This window comes from Anarrhichthys ocellatus, unplaced genomic scaffold (assembly GCF_004355925.1).
Source record: "Anarrhichthys ocellatus isolate YVR2014 unplaced genomic scaffold, GSC_Weel_1.0 scaffold77, whole genome shotgun sequence".
Lineage (NCBI taxonomy): Eukaryota > Metazoa > Chordata > Actinopteri > Perciformes > Anarhichadidae > Anarrhichthys > Anarrhichthys ocellatus.
In genome coordinates, this window is record NW_022280107.1 from 374,657 (window position 1) to 393,330 (window position 18,674).

Here is an 18,674-nt window from a genome sequence, read left to right on the forward strand (position 1 = left end):
TCTCTGCTGGAGGATCTGGGTCTGTCCACGGTGGACCGGTCTCTGCTTTGGCTGAGAGTTGTCCACATCAAAATGTCGTTATCAATGTGTGTCGTCCTGATACATTTTTGGAGACGACGTGGTTTCTTTCTTTCCCTCCAGACTCGTGGATCTCCCAGTCGGCTTCAGTCCCCCGCAACCAGAAACAGACGGGGGTCGACTCTCCGGCCTCCTCTCTGCCCAAACCTCCAGGCCAGTCTTCCTCGTCTACATCCTCCTCAGGCTCTCAGCCTCAGCCCAGGACGGTGAAGGTGATCCACTCTTTATTCCAGAGTATATATTTTCATATTCTCCCAAACACACTGCAATCAAACTCCACTGTAGTAGTAAAGGGTACGATATGAAATACCTCTTAATACATTACAGGTAAAAAGAAACGATGTTGGTTAGAAACACAGGTTACAAAAAATCTAATGAACCCAAGTGACTCCAAGGAGCTTATGTATCTAATTAGCTTTCAATAACTGATCAATGATATTGCCAAACATATAATTAGGAGCGAGTCTGTCAATTGTTTATTTCCTCCTGTTAACGGTATATTTCCTGTTATAAAATCAATACAGTTTATTTGGAAGGAACACAGCGGCAGTTTGAGCAATAGAACATTTAATAGACTCGTTCTTTCTCTAACCCATTTGTCTTTGTTCAATTGAATGAAAGCCAGCCGCCGTTTACAGGAAGGTGTGCAGAATTACTTGTTGCCCTGCAGTGAAGCCTTCTTTGTTTTCTCCCAGGTGACCTGTGCCAACTGTAAAAAGCCTCTGAAGAAGGGCCAGACGGCGTACCAGCGTAAAGGCTCCACACACCTGTTCTGCTCCACCACCTGTCTGTCTGCCTTCTCACACAAGCCCGCCCCCAAGAAGAGCTGCACCATGTGCAAAAAGTGAGTCCAATAAACTCAAATGTTTACGTTTCAATTAAAGGAAAAAAACGTGTTTTTAAGGGAATTTACAGCAGTTGTGCATCAGATGTCACATTTGTTAATGTTTCTGTGTCGTGTGTTTTCAGGGACATCACGAACATGAAGGGAACCATCGTGGCCCAGGTGGACTCCAGCGAGTCCTTCCAGGAGTTCTGCAGCACCGGCTGCCTCGGAGCGTACGAGAACAAGCAGAACCCGCCCAAATCGGGGCTCAAGACCAAATGCACCGTCTGCGGGAAGCTCACAGAGGTCAGTCCGTCTGATGAACTCCTCCTCTGTCCGTCTATACAGCCGTTAAGTGTGCAGCTGTGTGTTCGCGACGTACTGCGGTCTAGAGGCGTCTCTAATAGTCTGGATCCCTCAGAACATCGCAAACATCCTTCAGTGTAACGCAGAGACACTCGGACACTTGTTGGGTTTCACCTTCTCTTCATTATTTACATCCTCAGATGTTTGTTTTCAAAGGAGAAGTCCTGTTGCAGTTATGTACAGCTTCTCACCCTCTTGTCTCTTAATCCTCTGAACCGTCACGTTTCTCACTGTGGTCTTGATATTCTCTCTGTAACATAAAGTCCTGCTCCTCTAGGAAACAGAAGAATCATGACTAGAAGTAGAGAGAACTCCAACATGTCCTTAGTGCAGAATAACCGTTATGACTTAAATCATAAACAATTAGTTACATTTCTTTGGTAATGTTTTTCACACATTCTGGTTAAAGCAGAAGGTTTATCTGAAGCAAGATTTTATGACACAAGTAGAATCAAATGTTTTTGATGAAATATCACAATTTTATCATTTCCATCAATTTTAATCAATACCATGATGTGTTCAAGGGCTGTGGGAAAGATGAAAATCTGACGCTGATGTTTGTACAGTCTGGCTGTGATGAACGATGTAGTTTTGCCGATTTGTTTATAGAAAACATGCTTTTTAATTCCGCCGGTAGGTCCAGAGGGTTAATGAAGGATCTCTGATCACCGTATTATTCCATCTGTCTCCACGTTTACCGTCTTCCTCCTCGGCCACTCACTTCCATTCAATATTCATCTCCTCCTTCCTCCTCCTGTCATCACGTTTCTCTGCTTCACTCTTCTTTCTTGTCTTCTCAACCGTTGCTCAGATATTTGGAGAATAGTTCCTCCTGAATTTTCCTTCCTGAGCTGGTGGTTGTCCAGAAACGCATTCAGTGAGCTCACACATGCAGCGTTACTGTTACCTGCATCTCTGTGTGGCTACTTGTGACATAAAATCATTTGCATTATTTATGTCTCCTCCTTCAACTCATTTGCATATAAAAGCAACAGCTGGGCTCCTGCAAAGCGACCCTGGAATGATTTGCACATTTTAATGAATACATAAAACAAAATATGATTTATTTTCCCTGTCATTTCTTCTAGATTAAGATTTTAATAATTTAGATTTTAATTGCAGTCGTGGCTTGTTATACGGGCCGTCTGTAGGGATTGAAAGGGCACATTTGTGCGTTCATGCTCAGTTAAACAGACAAACGCATGCAAGAAGGCTGTTCACCTGAAGGAGAAGCCTCTGTTTTCACTATAGGAGGATTTATTGGAAAGTTAGTTTGTACGAAGCCTGAGCTCCTCTGGAACTGAAGGGACCGTAGTGATGTGCAGTAGTGTGGTTGTATAACTTACTTCTGCACAATACGGCTTATTCATAAGAGGTGAATGATGTTCTTGCTGCATTTCTCTCTCCGTGTCTCCAGATCCGGCATGAGGTGAGCTTTAAGACCGTGACCCATAAGATCTGCAGCGACACGTGTTTCAACGTGTACCGCCGGGCCAACGGGTTGATCATGAACTGCTGTGAGCAGTGTGGCGACTACCTGCCCAGCCGAGCGTCGGCCAACCACTTCCTGCTGGTGGACGGCCAACAGAAGCGCTTCTGCTGCCAGAACTGCATCAGGGACTTCAAGCAGGTACTGTGGGCCCCGAGCGCGGGCTGCAGGTGTGTTTCTACACGCCTGATGGGATTCAGTGAGATCGTTAGACTACAGCCATTTAAAATGGCTCAAAGTTGCTGTTTTTTATTATTTAAGCTGCTTCTCACAGCCAAGAAGCTGCCCCACAGCAACTGAAATGTAAATGAAATGTTACGAGTCGTTCTATTCACATTTTTACCCAACGTGTTACAACCAAATTGCGTTGCTAGGCAATATTAACCAGAACTTAGATGTTGGGATTGTATTTGTTGCTTGGCAACACCGTCTTATTAGACATTCCACTAATAAGTGGAGGAAACTATGGAGACTCATTTCATAACGTTATGAATGTGTTTCTCAGGCCTCCGCTGAGCTTCTAAATGAGTTATTGTTTAATATCTGACGAGCTGTGTTCTCTACGTGTCTATGAACGTACAGAAATATTTAAAATAGTTCCTCTAAAGAGGAAGAACCACAACTTTTACCAACAGGAGACTAATTATAAATGCTGTTATGCCTCTCAGAATTTAAATAAATGTATTAATTACAGTTTTGCACCATGAGAATAATCACCTATGGTCTCATTGAAAGTAGAAATAAAGGAATAATACATGGTTCCAGGTCTTACAGCACGTACTGAAGATGCTGAAGTAGATGTCCAGGTGTGACGCTTCTCTCTGATCTAATAACAGGACAAAGAGTAGAATCACTGAACAAACACAGACTGTTGGATACATGTGAGGTTTCTACGGTTTGCTCCTCTAATGCTCGTAAGATGTCGAGGTTTACTCAACAAGTCACAATCCGCTCTGGATTCCCCGACAAACTCATTAAAACCTTTTCCTCCACAGAAAAGGATCCATCGGGACTCGATCTGTAATAATCTATTTTTGAGTTGAGCTCAGAATTTAATGTTTTTTACGTGTTCTAAATTAAGCAAACGGTTTATTTGTTAGATTTTAAATAAGACTCGTAGAATAACATGTTTTTGGGTGAAATATCTTAATTTTAAGCTTAGTTTCGTTTGCTTTTTCTGACGGAACTGTTCGTCACACATGATGTGTTCAAGGACCGTCGGAAAGATGAGAACCTGACGATAATGACGGCTTTTACAGTTTCTCGCTGCGATAAACGGTGTAGTTTAAAAAACAAAAACATACTTCTCCATCCCGACGGCAGGTTTTTTGGGGTTCAGAGGGTTGAACTTAAGCATCCTAAATGTGTCCCAGTTGATTAGTGATTGCAGTGGATGCGAATGACGTCCAGCTGACGGGAAGTAAACCCAAGCCTTAAAACAAGATAAAAAGAAGCGTTTCAGACGGAGGGTGAACACTGGTGTATTCAGACCGACGGTTTGAGAGCAATAAAGAACACGATGTGATCGTGAGCACGATGCGTCTCCTTTAAATGAAGCTTTTCGAGGTTTCTTGTTGTTTTGACGTGGTGTGTTTTTTATTCCCTCGCTCTTGTCTCAGGCTCACAGTAAACTTGCGACCTGCCTGACGTGCAAAACGCTGATCAAGACCGGCGAGGTTCTGCACAGCCTCGGAGCGGGCGGCACCATGGGGTCCTACTGCTCCGTCAACTGCATGAACAAGGGCAAGCTGGCGTCAACCTCCTTCATCAGTGAGTAACTGAGACTGTAACACAGAAACTAAACAGTCAGGGTTATTATCTTTACATGTATCTCAAACCCAAACGTACGTTTCATTGTTCACATGTTACCTCGTTTCATAGACCAGTATAGCAGCTGTTATAAAGAGTTCTGCACAGTTCCACAGGTCCCATAATATTAAGTTATTTCCCTGTCTGAACGTGTTTTAAGTTTCTTTGTCCTGATGGTAAACGCTCCTGTTGAACTGTATCATTACGTGTAATAATACTTTTGTAACGTCTGTGTGTGCAGACACAGAGCCGTCGTGTCACTTCTGTAAGAGGAACTCGTTGCCGCAGTACCAGGCCACGCTGCCGGAGGGAAACATCCTCAACTTCTGCAGCTCTCAGTGTGTCACCAAGTTCCAGGTGGGCGGACTCTCTTTACATCTCACACCAGTAGACACATTTATCCTCCTCTTTACTTAGAAACTGGTTAAACTAGTCGACATTGTTGCTCTGGATTATTTAGCTCATTAGCGTCTTTCCACAGCAGTCAAAGCAGAGTAAACGCATTAATGAATTGCATTATGGTCACATTCAGCATGCACAATCCCAGCGCCCACCTAAATAATAATCATAACAATAACTTTATATACATTGCTCCTTTTAAAAAAGAGAGTTTACAAAGTGCTTTGACAGAGTAAAGCTAAAGTTTACCCTGATTAAACTGTACAGTTAATAAAACATGAAAACAATCGATACGCTGAGAACAAACTAAGAAATATAATATTAAAAAAATATATTTAGTAAAATAATATCTAATAAAATAAAGCAGTAAAGCGACGACATCACATAAGAACCAGTCTGTAAAAATGTGTTTTCAGAAGTGATTTAAAGGTGATTACTGATCCTGAGAGCTTCATCTCCTCAGGCAGGTCGTCCTGGGGTCCTGATGGCAAAATCACGGCCACCTTTTAGTTTTTACCCCACCTGATAAGGGCTCAACCAGTCCTCTACATATGCTGGACCCAGACGTGCTTTAAAAGTGAGGACGATGCAGAATATATAGGATGCATGCAAACTAATCTCATTTACATAGTTACGATGATTGGATCGAACTAGACTTGACTGCCGGTTGGTGTTTCCAATGCAGAGCTGACCCTCGTGTCCCAATTCCTCCTCAGATTAGTAAAGACATTAAACCCAGATTAACAGTTATCATCCGCTCATGTGACGCGTCCTCCTGAAAACCAGCAGCTCCAAAACACATGAAGCAGCACCGGATCCCTCGTGGAGTCCATGACCTGATTAGTTGTTCAGCACCGTTAATTGACTTATTAACGAGAAAAGAGTTTGTTTGTCACGAGTCCATTTCTGTTTATGACACAAGAGTTCACGTAACGCCACCAAGACGAGCTTGTGGGCGTAGAAATATTTGCAAGTCGAGTGTAAATTAACTCCGTTAAAGCTCGAAGTACAACCAGGTGTGTTATGGAAGGCCGTTAGACTCGCCAGCTGCTGCTCATCACAAGTTCTTTTATTTCCTCTGTTCTTTTTTTTACAGAACGCTTCTCTTCAAACGACCACCAACGGACAGACGGCGCTCTCCACAACGAACACCACCACCGTCCAGCTGAAGTGCAACTACTGTCGAGGAGCGTTCAGCCTGAAGCCCGAGACTCTGGAGTGGGAGGTGAGACCGTCCTGAGGAGTCCCGCCGTCATTTTTATCCAGATGTCGCAGGCTGAAGTGTTTTTCTGACACAAAGATGAGATGAACCTTTAATGATCCTCAGAGGGGACGTCCAGGTGTTGCAGCATCAAGACAGAAACAAATAGAGAAACGTTAAATACAAGTACAGTGGAAACTGCTTGTATGGATAAACAAGCTTGGGACAGAATCATTCCTCAAATACTGTTTAAATAATGTGCTTAAAGTAATCAAGTAGTCTGCTTACAGTGTTCTTTATTCTTTTCATACTTCACTTTAAATAGGCCGTTAGCCTGTGTCTTATTATAATGTAAACATTACATAAACAGTCCAATAGAGTGATCTAACGGTGTCTGTCTTCAGGACAAAGAGTACCAGTTCTGCAGTAAGACGTGCTGCGAGGACTACAAGAAGCTGCACTGCATCGTGACCTCCTGCGAGTACTGCCAGGAGGAGAAGACGCTGCACGAGATGGTCAAGTTCTCTGGAGTCAAGAGACCTTTCTGCAGTGAAGGTATTGATCTCCTCTCTACGACATCTCTATTTACATATCTGAAGTTTTCTATCCAGGATTTAGCGTTCTTGCTTCCAGTTTGAGCGTTTTCTATTTTATTCATCATCTGACCTTTGTGCTATTTGCTTTCTTTATGTCTTTTTGTTCCCCAGGCTGTAAGCTGTTATTCAAGCAGGACTTTATAAAGCGGTTGGGTCTGAAGTGCGTCAGCTGCAACCACTGCAACCAGCTGTGTAAGAGAGGTCTGACCCGGCAGCTCGGCGGCATGACGCGGGACTTCTGCAGCGAGGCCTGCTCCAAGAAGTTCAACGACTGGTACTTCAAGGTCCGTACCCACCGTCAGAAATGAGCACGAATGTACGCAGGAATACGTTGTTTCCTGTTGTGAAAAGGTTCCTCTTGTGGCCACTAGGCGGCGAGGTGCGACTGCTGTAAGGTTCAGGGGAACCTGACGGAGTCGGTGATGTGGAGATCAGAGATGAAGCATTTCTGTGACCAGGAGTGTTTGCTGAAGTTCTACTGCCAGCAGAACGAGCCCATCATGGTCACTCAGAAGGGCCCCGAGAACTCCACCCTGGGTACGGTGGGTGGGTGGGTCCTTTGGAGGAGCTAAACTAATGACCCTCTGCACATTTAGTTTCCATGTAACCTAACCAAATATTAAGGAATGAATTACAGCGATCGACAGAAAAATATTCAACTATTTTGATAATCTAATAATCGTTAAAGTTGTTTTTTATGCAAAAATGGCAGAAAAAGCTGTTTTCATCCTCAAATATGGAGATTTCCTTCTTTTCTCTGATTTGTAATGAAGTGAATATCTTTGGGTTTCCGTGACTCATGACGTATTTTGTTTTCCTCTTCACAGGTTATGAAATGCACGGAGCCAAACTCGGGGTAAGAATAAGGATCAAATCTGTAGGCAACAGGACAGTATTTTGGTGTCTGAAGCGTTGTTTCTATTTGTAGTCCTCAGAAGTGTTGACGGATCACATCTGAGCTTTGGCTGAACGCAGGTTAACAGTCTGTGAAGAGCAGAAGAGGCGGAAATGCAATCCGGGAACCGATCAGTTATCGACCGACGATTTAGCTTCTTATTTTATTTAGAGTTTTAACTGTTAAAGCTTTGCTTATACGCGAGCATGCTCAACGTGTTCTACGTTAGAGGAAGTAATAACCAAAGTGAACGAGTGTAACCGACAAAACACCATAAACCAACCTCCACTATAGAGAGGAGGGATATTAGAAATATTTATATTTTTACTTTACTTCTGTCCTTGACAAACATCCCATTGTTGTAACTCTCCACACACTAAGAAGTATTTAGTATGATCAGAAGCCTCATTCCTGTGTGTTTTATCGTGGTCCCTCTCGTCTCTCGTCTCTGCAGCTGGTGAACCAGGGCACGGTGCCGTACGCCGGCGGAGGTTTGATGAGAGACGTCAAGAACAAGGCGGTGCTCTGCAAGCCGCTCACGCTGACCAAGGCCACTTACTGCAAGCCGCACATGCAGAGCAAACTCCTCCAGACAGGTAAACCACGCATCTCTCTCAGGAGATGAACTGTGTCGTGTTGTTCATATGTTACACACTATTAATTAGATAGGTCGTATGATGATGGAGGGAGGAAGTGTAAGTTTTCACTTGAGCTTGACAAGTTATTTGTTTCCTCTCGCTCTTCAAAGTCATCACGTCGTGACCCATTGATACACACTGATTTGCGTTTTTTTATTCATAAATCTATATAAAATGTTACGGTTTCGGCGTATCTGTGTCCACAGATGTAGACGATGGTGTGAAGAGGGAGTATATTCCTGTACCCATACCCGTGCCTGTCTTCATCCCCATGCCCATGAATATGTACTCTCAGCTCACTCCCACTCCAGTCTCTCTGCCTGTTCCGGTAAGACCCGATGAACACGTGAGGATTATTCATGCTCCACGGAGGAGACTTGTTTAGTGAAGGTGTTAACAAATCAATAAAAGCCTGTATAGTTAGTGGTTTAATGCCAAACACAACAATAATATACTTTTTAAAATGTGTTTAGTGTCAATCAAGCAAAGTGAGGAGACATTTATCAATGAAAGCTCCCGTGTTCCTCGTCCCGTCCAGATCCTCGTCCCCCTGTTCCTGCCCACCACCCTGCAGGGGGCGGAGCAGATCATCCAGACCATCAAGGAGCTGAAGAACGAGGCCGACCTGCTCTCCATGGCTGAGATGATTGCAGAGGACCAGAAGCCAGGTATGAGAGGGTGGGATGGAAAGTATCGGACGTTTAAGATGATGGTTTAGTGCTTGTGATGATGAACCGTGTAGCTGAGTTGTCGTACTACAATTGAGTAGAAGTCACATTCACACTACTCGGCTTACTGTCTTGTAATTGAGTCTTTAAGTCAGAGAGCTGCACGACTATGGCCCAAACTATCATTTTGATCCATATTGCGATGTTTTAGGGACATTTAAATAAACAGATCATTGCTTTCACTTCCATGTCATGCTGCATTCCTACTAATGTACAAATCTATGAATCAAAACTAGACTCTGTCTCCTAGAAGCAGAATAAAAGTGTGCACTGCTTTCACTTTCACTTAGTGCTAAATTCCTGCTAATTAACTAATCGTTGCATCAAAACCAGGTTCTTCTTCAACATGCAGTAGCCTGTATTATTACTCTTCTAGTCTGCAGCTTCAGCTCCTCACAAGTGAGGCCAAAACATCTGGTGACTGGCTCGTAGCATTTAAAACAATGTTCTGGTTACAAAGTTACTAATTTAACAAAAGGTTCAGTTTGGTTTGAAGAAAGCTGCTGGAAATGATGACGAAGTGTGTTTCAGACGTGAAGCTGGTGACGGTGAAGACGGAGCGCAGAATGGAGGCCTCCAGCAGCAGCGCTGAGGAAGAGGAGGAGGAGGAGGAGAAGCAGGCTGAGGAAGAGGAGGAGGAGAAGCAGGCTGAGGAAGAGGAGAAGCAGGCTGAGGAGGAGAAGCCGGAAGAGAAGCTGGAGAAAAAGGAGGAGGAAGAGAAACGGCAGCAGGGGGTGGAGGAGGAGGAGGCTGAGGAAGAGGACAAGCAGGCTGAGGAAGAGAAGCCGGAAGAGAAGCTGGAGAAAAAGGAGGAGGAAGAGAAACGGCAGCAGGGGGTGGAGGAGGAGGAGGCTGAGGAAGAGGACAAGCAGGCTGAGGAAGAGAAGCCGGAAGAGAAACAGAAGAAAAAGGAGGAGGAAGAGCAGCAGCAGCAGCAGCAGCAGCAGCAGGAGGAGGAGGAAGAGAAGCAGCAGCAGCAGGAGGAGGAAGAGAAGCAGCAGCAGGAGGAGGAAGAGAAGCAGCAGCAGGAGGAGGAAGAGAAGCAGGAGGAGGAAGAGAAGCAGGAGAAAAAGGAGGAAAAGGAGAAGGAAGAGGACAATTACGAGCCCGACCTGGACCTGGAGGCGGACTTCCCTCAAGGTAAACACCTTCTGCACATGTAGAAGATGTTTACTACATCCCTTATTAAAACTAAGGCTATAAAATGATTCCAAAATAAAATCCAGATTAAACTGCTATTGACTGAGCTGCTGCAGGTGTAAACGGTCTGTTGAGTGTTAATGGACCCGGCTGTTTCCTGTCCCAGCCTCAGACCCTGTCCCAGTCCTGGAGGGGATGGACGAGGACATGGGCTTCTCTCTACCTCTGGTCCTGGCTGAGGAGTCGGAGGAGTCGGCACCTCGACCGCAATCCAGGAGACAAGTACGCACACGCACACAAACGCATGTGACGAGCAGAACCTTTGACCTTTTCTGTGTAGTAACTCTGTTTCTGCTGCAGGGGAACAAGAGGCGGGCGTTGGAGGAGGGCTCAGATCAGACCTCGTCCACTTCCTCTCATCCCACAGACCGACACTCGGAAGGACGGTCGCTACCTCTCAGAGCTCGCTACGGCGTCAACGCCTGGAAACGCTGGGCGCTGTCTCCTTCTGACCAATCAGAAGACACCAAAGTAAAGGACGGCTCCAAACCTGGTAAGCTGAACCTGGATCGCTGCGTTGCTTGGCTGGAAATTAAATAATGTTGATTGTACATATTTGAGGACACGTAGGATGTGTCTGTGCTTCGTCTCCTGCAGCCCGGTCTAAAAGTAACCTGTTGTCGCTGAGTTCAGAGGAGCTGAACGTGGCTCTGTCGAGGTTTGTCAGGGAGGTGTGCCGGCCCAGCGGAGAGCGCTACTCTCCAGACAGCATCCTCTACCTCTGTCTGGGGATCCAGCAGGTTGGTACCAAAGCCGGAGGGTCTTACTCTACTATTTCCCTGATTATGTGCCGCCAACTCGATTCCCGTCTTTGTCGAGGAAGAGGAGAGAGGAGTCGAGGCAACGGGCATTTAACAAATAAGACATCCTCGGACCGTCAAGTGTGTTAAAGCTGCATTCTCTCTAGTGACCACCAGGGGGCGACTCCTCTGGTTGTATAGAAGTCTATGAGAAAATGACTCTACTTCTCTCTTGATTTATTACCTCAGTAAACATTGTAAACATGAGTTTATGGTCTCAATCTCTAGTTTAAGTCTTCTTCAATACAGCATGATGTTCATTTAGTACATTATGGTCCATTTAGAGTCAAACAGACCATAAAGCAGGGGATGCTTTAGGGCGGGGCTACACAGTGATTGACAGGTCTCTACTTTTATTCTCTCTTTATTTCACTGAGGAACAGGAGCCTCTTTGTGATGAGCTCAGTTTTTAAAAGCAAAAGAAAGAGACAAAGAAGTTACAGACGTTGACACCTCTCTGCTGTCGGTATAAAACAAAGGAATATATTCCACAAAAATACTTATACTTATACTTAAAATACAAGTATCATTGTTTCACCAACTAAAATATCCATTTAGGATTGTACTTAAACTTTATAGGCATCTACACGCAGTAAAAAGATTTGGCCTCGTTAACTTTCCTTCTTTGTTCTATTAGAATTCCTTCCAGTCGTTTTAGAGGTAGGAACTAAAGTTAGAGGGAGTGTTTCCGGTAGGACAGGGATTACTGGTGCGCAGTCTTCACCTCCTGCTCCCTCACATGTGAGCAGCAGCAGCAGCACGATGGCTGCACAGTGGAGCACAGGATTGTTCAGAGTTGTCTGGAGGGAGGTTTATCTGTCAGGAGAATGTAAGATTGATTTTATCTGTTTGTTAAAACTAACAAAACTAATCTTTTAAACTTTATGTGACGTTTGATCAAGAAATGTAGACTTTAAAATGTCTCTGACCTTCTTCTGGGCCTTGCTGCTGTACTTCCTCCTCTTTTCTGTTTTTAAATGTCAGTAAGTTTATTTGTGTTTGTGGTTTATTAGAGGTGAGAATTCTTATGTTACTATGTACTATTTCGTGCATATTTGCGTGTCCTGTGATTATAACTCTTTGCTGTTCACATTCTGAAAAAACACAGTGATGATTATTTTAAATATGAGGACACCAGAGTTTGATCTCTGCACATTGTAGCTATTTATTTGACCTTTTTTTGTAATTTAATGACTTTACTTTGTGTGTTTTTGAAGCATCTTCACACCAAAGGCCGGACGGATGACCTGTTCAGTGACTCGAGTTACCGGCAGTTTGGAGAAGAGCTCAACAAGGTCCTGAAGGACTGGCAGCCCAGCGTGCTCCCTGATGGTGAGACTCATGTTTGTTCAGCAACAAATTACTGTTAACGGGATTCTTTCCTTTACCTTTTTAAACTGCCACATAGTCAATCGATTACAACCACGATGCACAAAATATAATGACAAAAAAGTAAAATTCAGAGTCAGATTTGGATCCAAAGACTTTAAAGTAGCTGCCGGAGGAAGTTAGTTTGATGGCGCTGCTCGTTAGCACCACCTGGTGGCTGTTAAGCTGCACTTCATCCGTGTCCCGTGATTATAAAACTCTTTTGCTGTTCACATTCTGATTCCTTGTGATTGCACTATGATGACATATGAGGACACCAGCAGGTTTGCTCATTAAATACAGGAAGTAGTTTGGTATTTGTGAAGAAGCATTTTTGATGGATACTTTATTAATCCCGCAAGGGGAATTTATTTTATTTTTATTTTTTCCCCAAGACACCCAAAAATGTAGTAAAATGCATTTTACAGATGGATATTCACACATTAACAATTATATAAATCATAAAGAAAAATGTTATTAATAAAATGAAATAGAGTTATACGTAACAATTATTTATTTATTGCACAATTATTTATTTATAACACAAACCAGAAGAAAATAAATGACGAATTGTAAAAAAAAATTACACTAAGTACACTAAAAAACAACCTTAGTGATGTATAAATATGTACACATACCGTGTAACATACTTGCATATATACACACAAAGACAAATACAATTAACCAGGTGAACACTTTATCTGAAGGAAACTTTCCTCACATCCCATAATCCTGTATCCAGCCAGTCAAACATGGTGCACTGCGGGTTTGATTTGAGGTCATAAATGGTGCATTTTAACATGAAATAAAACATGAGTCTAGATTAATGCACTCGTATTCATTTAATTTCTAATACTATTTGACTGAAGTTCTTGTGTGAATTTGGTTACTTTTGGTCCAAAAATGTTAAATGTTAAAGAAATGAGTCTAATATTAGATGCATGTCGTTAAAGTCTGCAGAAAGATGTCCTGCACCAATAAAAACACCATCACTAAGCCCCTCCCTCTTTCCTTCCCTCCAGGCTCCCTGTGGGGTCGAGTGGAGGAGCAGAGTCTGTGGAGCAGCCGGCAGCTCGGCGAGCAGAGTCCGGCCGCTCTGCTGCGCTCGCTGGTCTACCTGAACACCAAATACTTCGGCCTGCGCACCGTGGAGCAGCACCTCCGCCTCTCCTTCGCCAACGTCTACGGGCCCGACACCGTCCATCCTGTCACCAAGGAGCCGGCCGTCTGCATCCGCGTGCCTTCCATCTCTCAGGACCACCACGGTGAGGCGGCCGACACCGACGAATCACACGCTGTTAGATTGGTGAAATATCGGCTCTTGGTGAAAAGTGTCGATGCTGATCTTGTGTTTTTGTCTTTCAGTGCAAAGCGAGTCGCGGAAGAGGAAGCGTACTCTGGAAGACGGCGATCAGGACTACGAACCGGACGAGGACTCAGGAGGCTCCAGCGTTCGATGCCCGGTGAAGAAGCACGAGTGTCGCCTGTACGACCTCTACAGGTCCAAGTGGTGCGTTCACCGTCTGTACAAACATCTAATCGCCTTCATCACGGCCACGCTGTGTATATTATATCCTTATTTGAGTCAGAAGTCAAAGCTTCTTAAATTGTACTTTTGATCATGAAGACTGTAAATCAGTTTTATGCGACCAGAAGCCAAAGATGTAAAGTATAGAACGTATAAAGATTCATTGTTTTACATTTTATTTGATAAATGACACATTCTGACAAGTGTTTGGCTCCATTTTGCATCCCTAACTCCTTCCATCAGTCCTGTGATTATATCTCATTGCTGTTCACATCCAGACGTCTCGACAATGTTGACCATGAAAAATATGAGGACTTAACCACCGAATATCATTTCACTGTTTAAAAGTTCAGAACAATAGATTAACACTTCTCTCTCCCCCTTTTTCTCTCCTCATCTCCTCCTCCTGTCACACATTTCCTTCCTTGCTCTTTTGTTTCCATCCTTTTTTTAATTAAATAAACCTCCTTTACCTTCCATCTTTCTTGATTCTTCTTCTCATCTGCTCACTTTTTCCTCTCTCCTTTCCTTCCTCCTCTCTCCTTTACCTTCCTCCCTCTCTCCTTTCCTTCCTCCCTCCAGCCCGGCCTTGTTGCGGGAGCGTCTGGACGTCTTCTACGTTCAGCCGGATCCGTCCTGCGGTCCCGACGACCCGCTGTGGTTCAGCTCCACGCCGCTGGAGCGACAGCTCCTGCAGAGCCTCCTCACCAGAGTCCTCCTGGTCAGAGACGTTTACACGGACAAACACCACCTGGACGAGGAGGAGGAGGAGGGGGAGGAGGGGGAGGAGGAAGAGGACGGGGGAGAAGCAGCTGGGGGAGAGTAGCGGCCGCTTTGACTTCCGTTAGCAGAACTCTGAACTGTCGGCCGGGTGGGAGGAGGAAGAGGAGGATAGTGTTTCCTCCTCCCTCGTCTTTATCCCTCCTCCTCACTGACTTGCTGTCTCCTCCTGGTGAGGATGATGAAGGTGGTGATGAAGAGCAGCCCGAACTTCTACTTCAGCTGACAGAGAGAGGTCGTAAACCAGAGGACGAGCACAAAAGAGTCCTTTTTTTAATAAGACGATGAGTAAAAGAGGCGGAGCTGCAATTTAATAAACGATATTTAAACTTTTAACACACGATCACGCTTTAACAAAGGTCATTAGTGGCCACAAGGAGGCGAAGGGACAGCTGTGTCCTCTACGCTTCACCACCTCCTCGCCACCTTTCTGTGGATGAAGAGAGGAGAGAGCAACTTAACCAGAACCGCGACCCCCCCCCCCCCCCCCCCCCCCCCCCGGGGGAGGGGGGGGAGGGTGACGTGTCGAAACTCAAAAATCAGTTTGTACAAAAAATAGAAACGCAGCCAATCAGTTCTACTTCACGTTTCAGATTTCTATTATAAATTGTGAGTAAACACTAAATATAAATAGTGCAGACGTTCAGGTTTGACTCCGCCCATCAGTGATGTAATGTGGGGTAAAGAATTATGGATAAAACCAAATATTTAACAAATATTTGCTTTAAGGTTGTGAGTTTGAGACTTCTGCTCAGGATAAAGTCACGGTTCAGATTTACTCGTGAGGTCCGGAGGCGGGACAGGAAATGAGGAAGGTTGAGTTGTAAACACACTGGGGGATCTAGCGTGGAGAGAACGATGATGGAAGTGATTCATTTATCCCGTTTCATCGGCATAATTAATACGTTTATCACACCAGACTGAAAACACCGTCTGATTGATCTGATTAGTTTTTCTTATTATCTGCATCAGAACAGATTTTAGGGCCGCGTCGTTGGGCCTGATCGTACCTTTTTATTATTGCAGGGAATACTGTGAGGTCACCAAACTGAGTGTCCAATAAGAATGGTGAAAAAAAGCCTTAAATAATAGAACGGTGCGCTCACAGATGAGGTTATTCGCCTCCCGTTCACTTCCATTCAATGCAAGCAGAGCGGCAAATAAAACAGTAAAATATATAGAGACTCGGCGTCTTCTGATCATGTGGTCTAACGTTAGTGTCCTCGCTCAAAGTCCTGCAGCCTCCTCCTCCTCCTCTTCCTCAGTCAGGGCACTGGTTCCTCATTATATAACCGGCGCTGCTTTCATTCCTTCCATCCCGCTCACTCCTCTTCCTCCTTCATGATCTGCTCTCAGGCGACAAATAAACCCCCCACGGAGGACTTCAGGAAGTCCGGGGCCGTTAAAGGCGACCTTGCCGACATGCTGCGTCTCTCTTTGAGGACTTTAGGGGAACCTTTCATTCGTGCGATGTAGCATTATTGTGACGTTTTTGAAGTGTAAATATCTCCCGAGTCGACACAAAGAAACTCCTGAAAGCTTGAGCTTGAATAAGAACACACCTCCCAGAAGCCTTTCAACACACGGACTGATTATTTATTTGCGTTTTATTAGTTTGACTCTTTACGTTGGGACTTTTGTGGGTGACGCTTTCTTCTCGACATTGAAAACCTGCTGCAGCCCGTCGCCTCTTATTATTTTATAATTTGAGGTAAACATGAAGGACAAAGATCATTCAGAGCTCCAGATGTTTCCGTTCTGCTTTCGTCCTCGTGTTTCTACCGTCTGTCTGTTCCGCCTCTTGTTTATAAACTGAGCATCTCTTCTTCTTCCAGCTGTTTGTAGAGTGCTGTTACTGCGCAGCAGACGCTTACGTTGTGTAAAAGGTTGGGTTGGACGTGTGAATTGTTTTTCTTCATGTTTTCTATCCATTGTCTGTTTCTTTGACATTTTATTTATGCGGTTAAAAGTCCTTTTTCTACTTTTTTTTTTTTTTTTTTTTTTTTTTTTACTTTGACTTTTTGAATGTTTCAATAAAGTTGAACGAGTCATCAAGTTTAAAATCAATTGAAGGATTATTTGAGTTTTTTTGTTTTTTAGTCTTCTTTTGGTCGATTATGTTTTCATTCAGAGGGAGAATATTCTTGAGACGTAAAGCTTAAGTTTACAGAATGTCCTCCAGATGTTGAGTCTGACGCTCGTGTACCACGAGGATTACAGAGAGAACACTATTTTATCTAAAGAGCAGTTGTTCCTGTTATTTTGTCCACTCGTCTAGCAGTGCAGCGTAACATTTCAGGAAGACAAAGGTTTTGTGGATTCGAGAGAACACTGACACCAGATCAGCCCCCAGAACCTTTTTAAAAGCGACCCGGATCAGAGGACCCCGGTTCACCTGGCTGATTATTATTCCCTGCTGGACTCGAGAGGCTGTGACGCCTCATGTGAATGTGCCTATCTGTAAATACTGAAAGTGAGTGACTGAGTCTGATGCTGTGTGTGTGGGCTGATCTGCTGATACGGTCATGTTAAATAAATGATTTCATTTTCTAACCAGACTCTGATAATGTCTTCTTTAGTTCTCTGGAGTAATAATGCTGACGTGGACATTAAAGGGAGCAGTTGGACACATACAAGTATTAACTGGCTGAACTGTCCCTAGGTGTGTTGAGCCGTGACCTTTGACTTTCATGTACTGAGATTATCTCTCAAACTTTTGCTGCTAATGCTTTTAATAGTGAAGGACTTCAGCTTAAAGCAACAAGGATCTTTCATTGTGTGTTGGTTCTGTTGCTCCCTGTGGACTAAAGCTGTAGTGTCTCTGAGCTCCAGACTCTCTTACTGCAGCGGGGGGGGGGGAGGATCTGGGTCTGTCCACGGTGGACCGGTCTCTGCTGGAGGATCTGGGTCTGTCCACGGTGGACCGGTCTCTGCTGGAGGATCTGGGTCTGTCCACGGTGGACCGGTCTCTGCTGGAGGATCTGGGTCCGTCCACGGTGGACCGGTCTCTGCTGGAGGATCTGGGTCTGTCCACGGTGGACCGGTCTGTGCTGGAGGATCTGGGTCTGTCCACGGTGGACCGGTCTCTGCTGGAGTCTGAGCTGAAGGAGTTTCTGGTGAACCTGCATGATTTTTAACTCTATAGAAACAGACCATCTTCTCTCTGATGGTCTGGTTTACTGATGGAGGTCTGATGGAGGATCAGGACTAAACTGAGACTGCAATTAAGAACTACAAACTAGTTCAGCTTTTAGGGAAAGCCACAAAATAAAACGGCATAGAAGAAAAGAAACGTCTGATTTTGGTGAACCAGGGTTCAACATGGGGCCTCTTCACTGTGTCCTGACCTTCCTCGCTATCATGTGCCTTTCTCTTTTTCTTTACAAGGTGCCAGGCGGACATGACACTGAGGCAGGGAGTGATATCTGAGGATGATTGACAGCAGGAGGAGGAGGTGTGGCCTGCTGACACCCCGGGGTCAGAGTCGAGAGACAGGAAGTCGCGTTGGAAGGAGGCCGGGTCAAAGTAAGATCTGCAGAGTGTATAAAACTTTTAGAATAAGCTTCAGTTTTAAACAAATGTTACTCAAACGAGAGGAAACGGTGCATCTGTTGGGGTCTATTTTCAGCGGCGGATCGATCCACATTTGGTGCTCTAGTGGCAGCAGGACGGTGTTCATGTTGATGAAGGAACATGACTGCTAGTGTTGTAGTCGAGACCAAGTCATGATCAAGACCAGAGGATATCTAGACCAATACTTTGGGGGTTGACTGAAACCATAGACTGTATTTAAGAAGTGGACGTAGTCGTGACGTCACTCATTGGTTTGTGGACTGCTGCTTTCAATCCTTGAATTCGGCATTTTGGCCGTCGACATCTTGTTTTTTTTCAACCAGTGAACAGGAAGTGACCATAACTGGACTGAGGAGAAGTGATGTAGAGACTCCGTAGCATCCCCTGCTTCATGGTCTGT

The 18,674-nt window shown here is 44.5% G+C and overlaps 1 protein-coding gene across 1 annotated transcript in view; it reads left to right on the forward strand.

Annotated features, from left to right (window-relative positions):
• zmym2 (zinc finger, MYM-type 2) overlaps window positions 1–15,186 on the forward strand; it is a 20,918-nt gene extending 5,732 nt beyond the window's left edge. The window contains exons 4-26 of the mRNA XM_031873976.1: window positions 142–290; window positions 774–922; window positions 1,048–1,210; window positions 2,688–2,900; window positions 4,379–4,529; window positions 4,810–4,925; window positions 6,064–6,192; window positions 6,573–6,723; window positions 6,876–7,048; window positions 7,136–7,301; window positions 7,592–7,620; window positions 8,114–8,255; window positions 8,504–8,625; window positions 8,836–8,965; window positions 9,557–9,645; window positions 10,000–10,165; window positions 10,332–10,447; window positions 10,526–10,718; window positions 10,823–10,965; window positions 12,243–12,357; window positions 13,416–13,658; window positions 13,759–13,903; window positions 14,504–15,186. Of these exons, the coding sequence (XP_031729836.1) occupies window positions 142–290; window positions 774–922; window positions 1,048–1,210; window positions 2,688–2,900; window positions 4,379–4,529; window positions 4,810–4,925; window positions 6,064–6,192; window positions 6,573–6,723; window positions 6,876–7,048; window positions 7,136–7,301; window positions 7,592–7,620; window positions 8,114–8,255; window positions 8,504–8,625; window positions 8,836–8,965; window positions 9,557–9,645; window positions 10,000–10,165; window positions 10,332–10,447; window positions 10,526–10,718; window positions 10,823–10,965; window positions 12,243–12,357; window positions 13,416–13,658; window positions 13,759–13,903; window positions 14,504–14,747 (3,437 nt within the window). The 3' untranslated portion in view covers window positions 14,748–15,186. The remainder of the gene's footprint in view (window positions 1–141; window positions 291–773; window positions 923–1,047; window positions 1,211–2,687; window positions 2,901–4,378; window positions 4,530–4,809; window positions 4,926–6,063; window positions 6,193–6,572; window positions 6,724–6,875; window positions 7,049–7,135; window positions 7,302–7,591; window positions 7,621–8,113; window positions 8,256–8,503; window positions 8,626–8,835; window positions 8,966–9,556; window positions 9,646–9,999; window positions 10,166–10,331; window positions 10,448–10,525; window positions 10,719–10,822; window positions 10,966–12,242; window positions 12,358–13,415; window positions 13,659–13,758; window positions 13,904–14,503) is intronic.
• The last annotated feature ends 3,488 nt before the right edge of the window (window positions 15,187–18,674 follow it).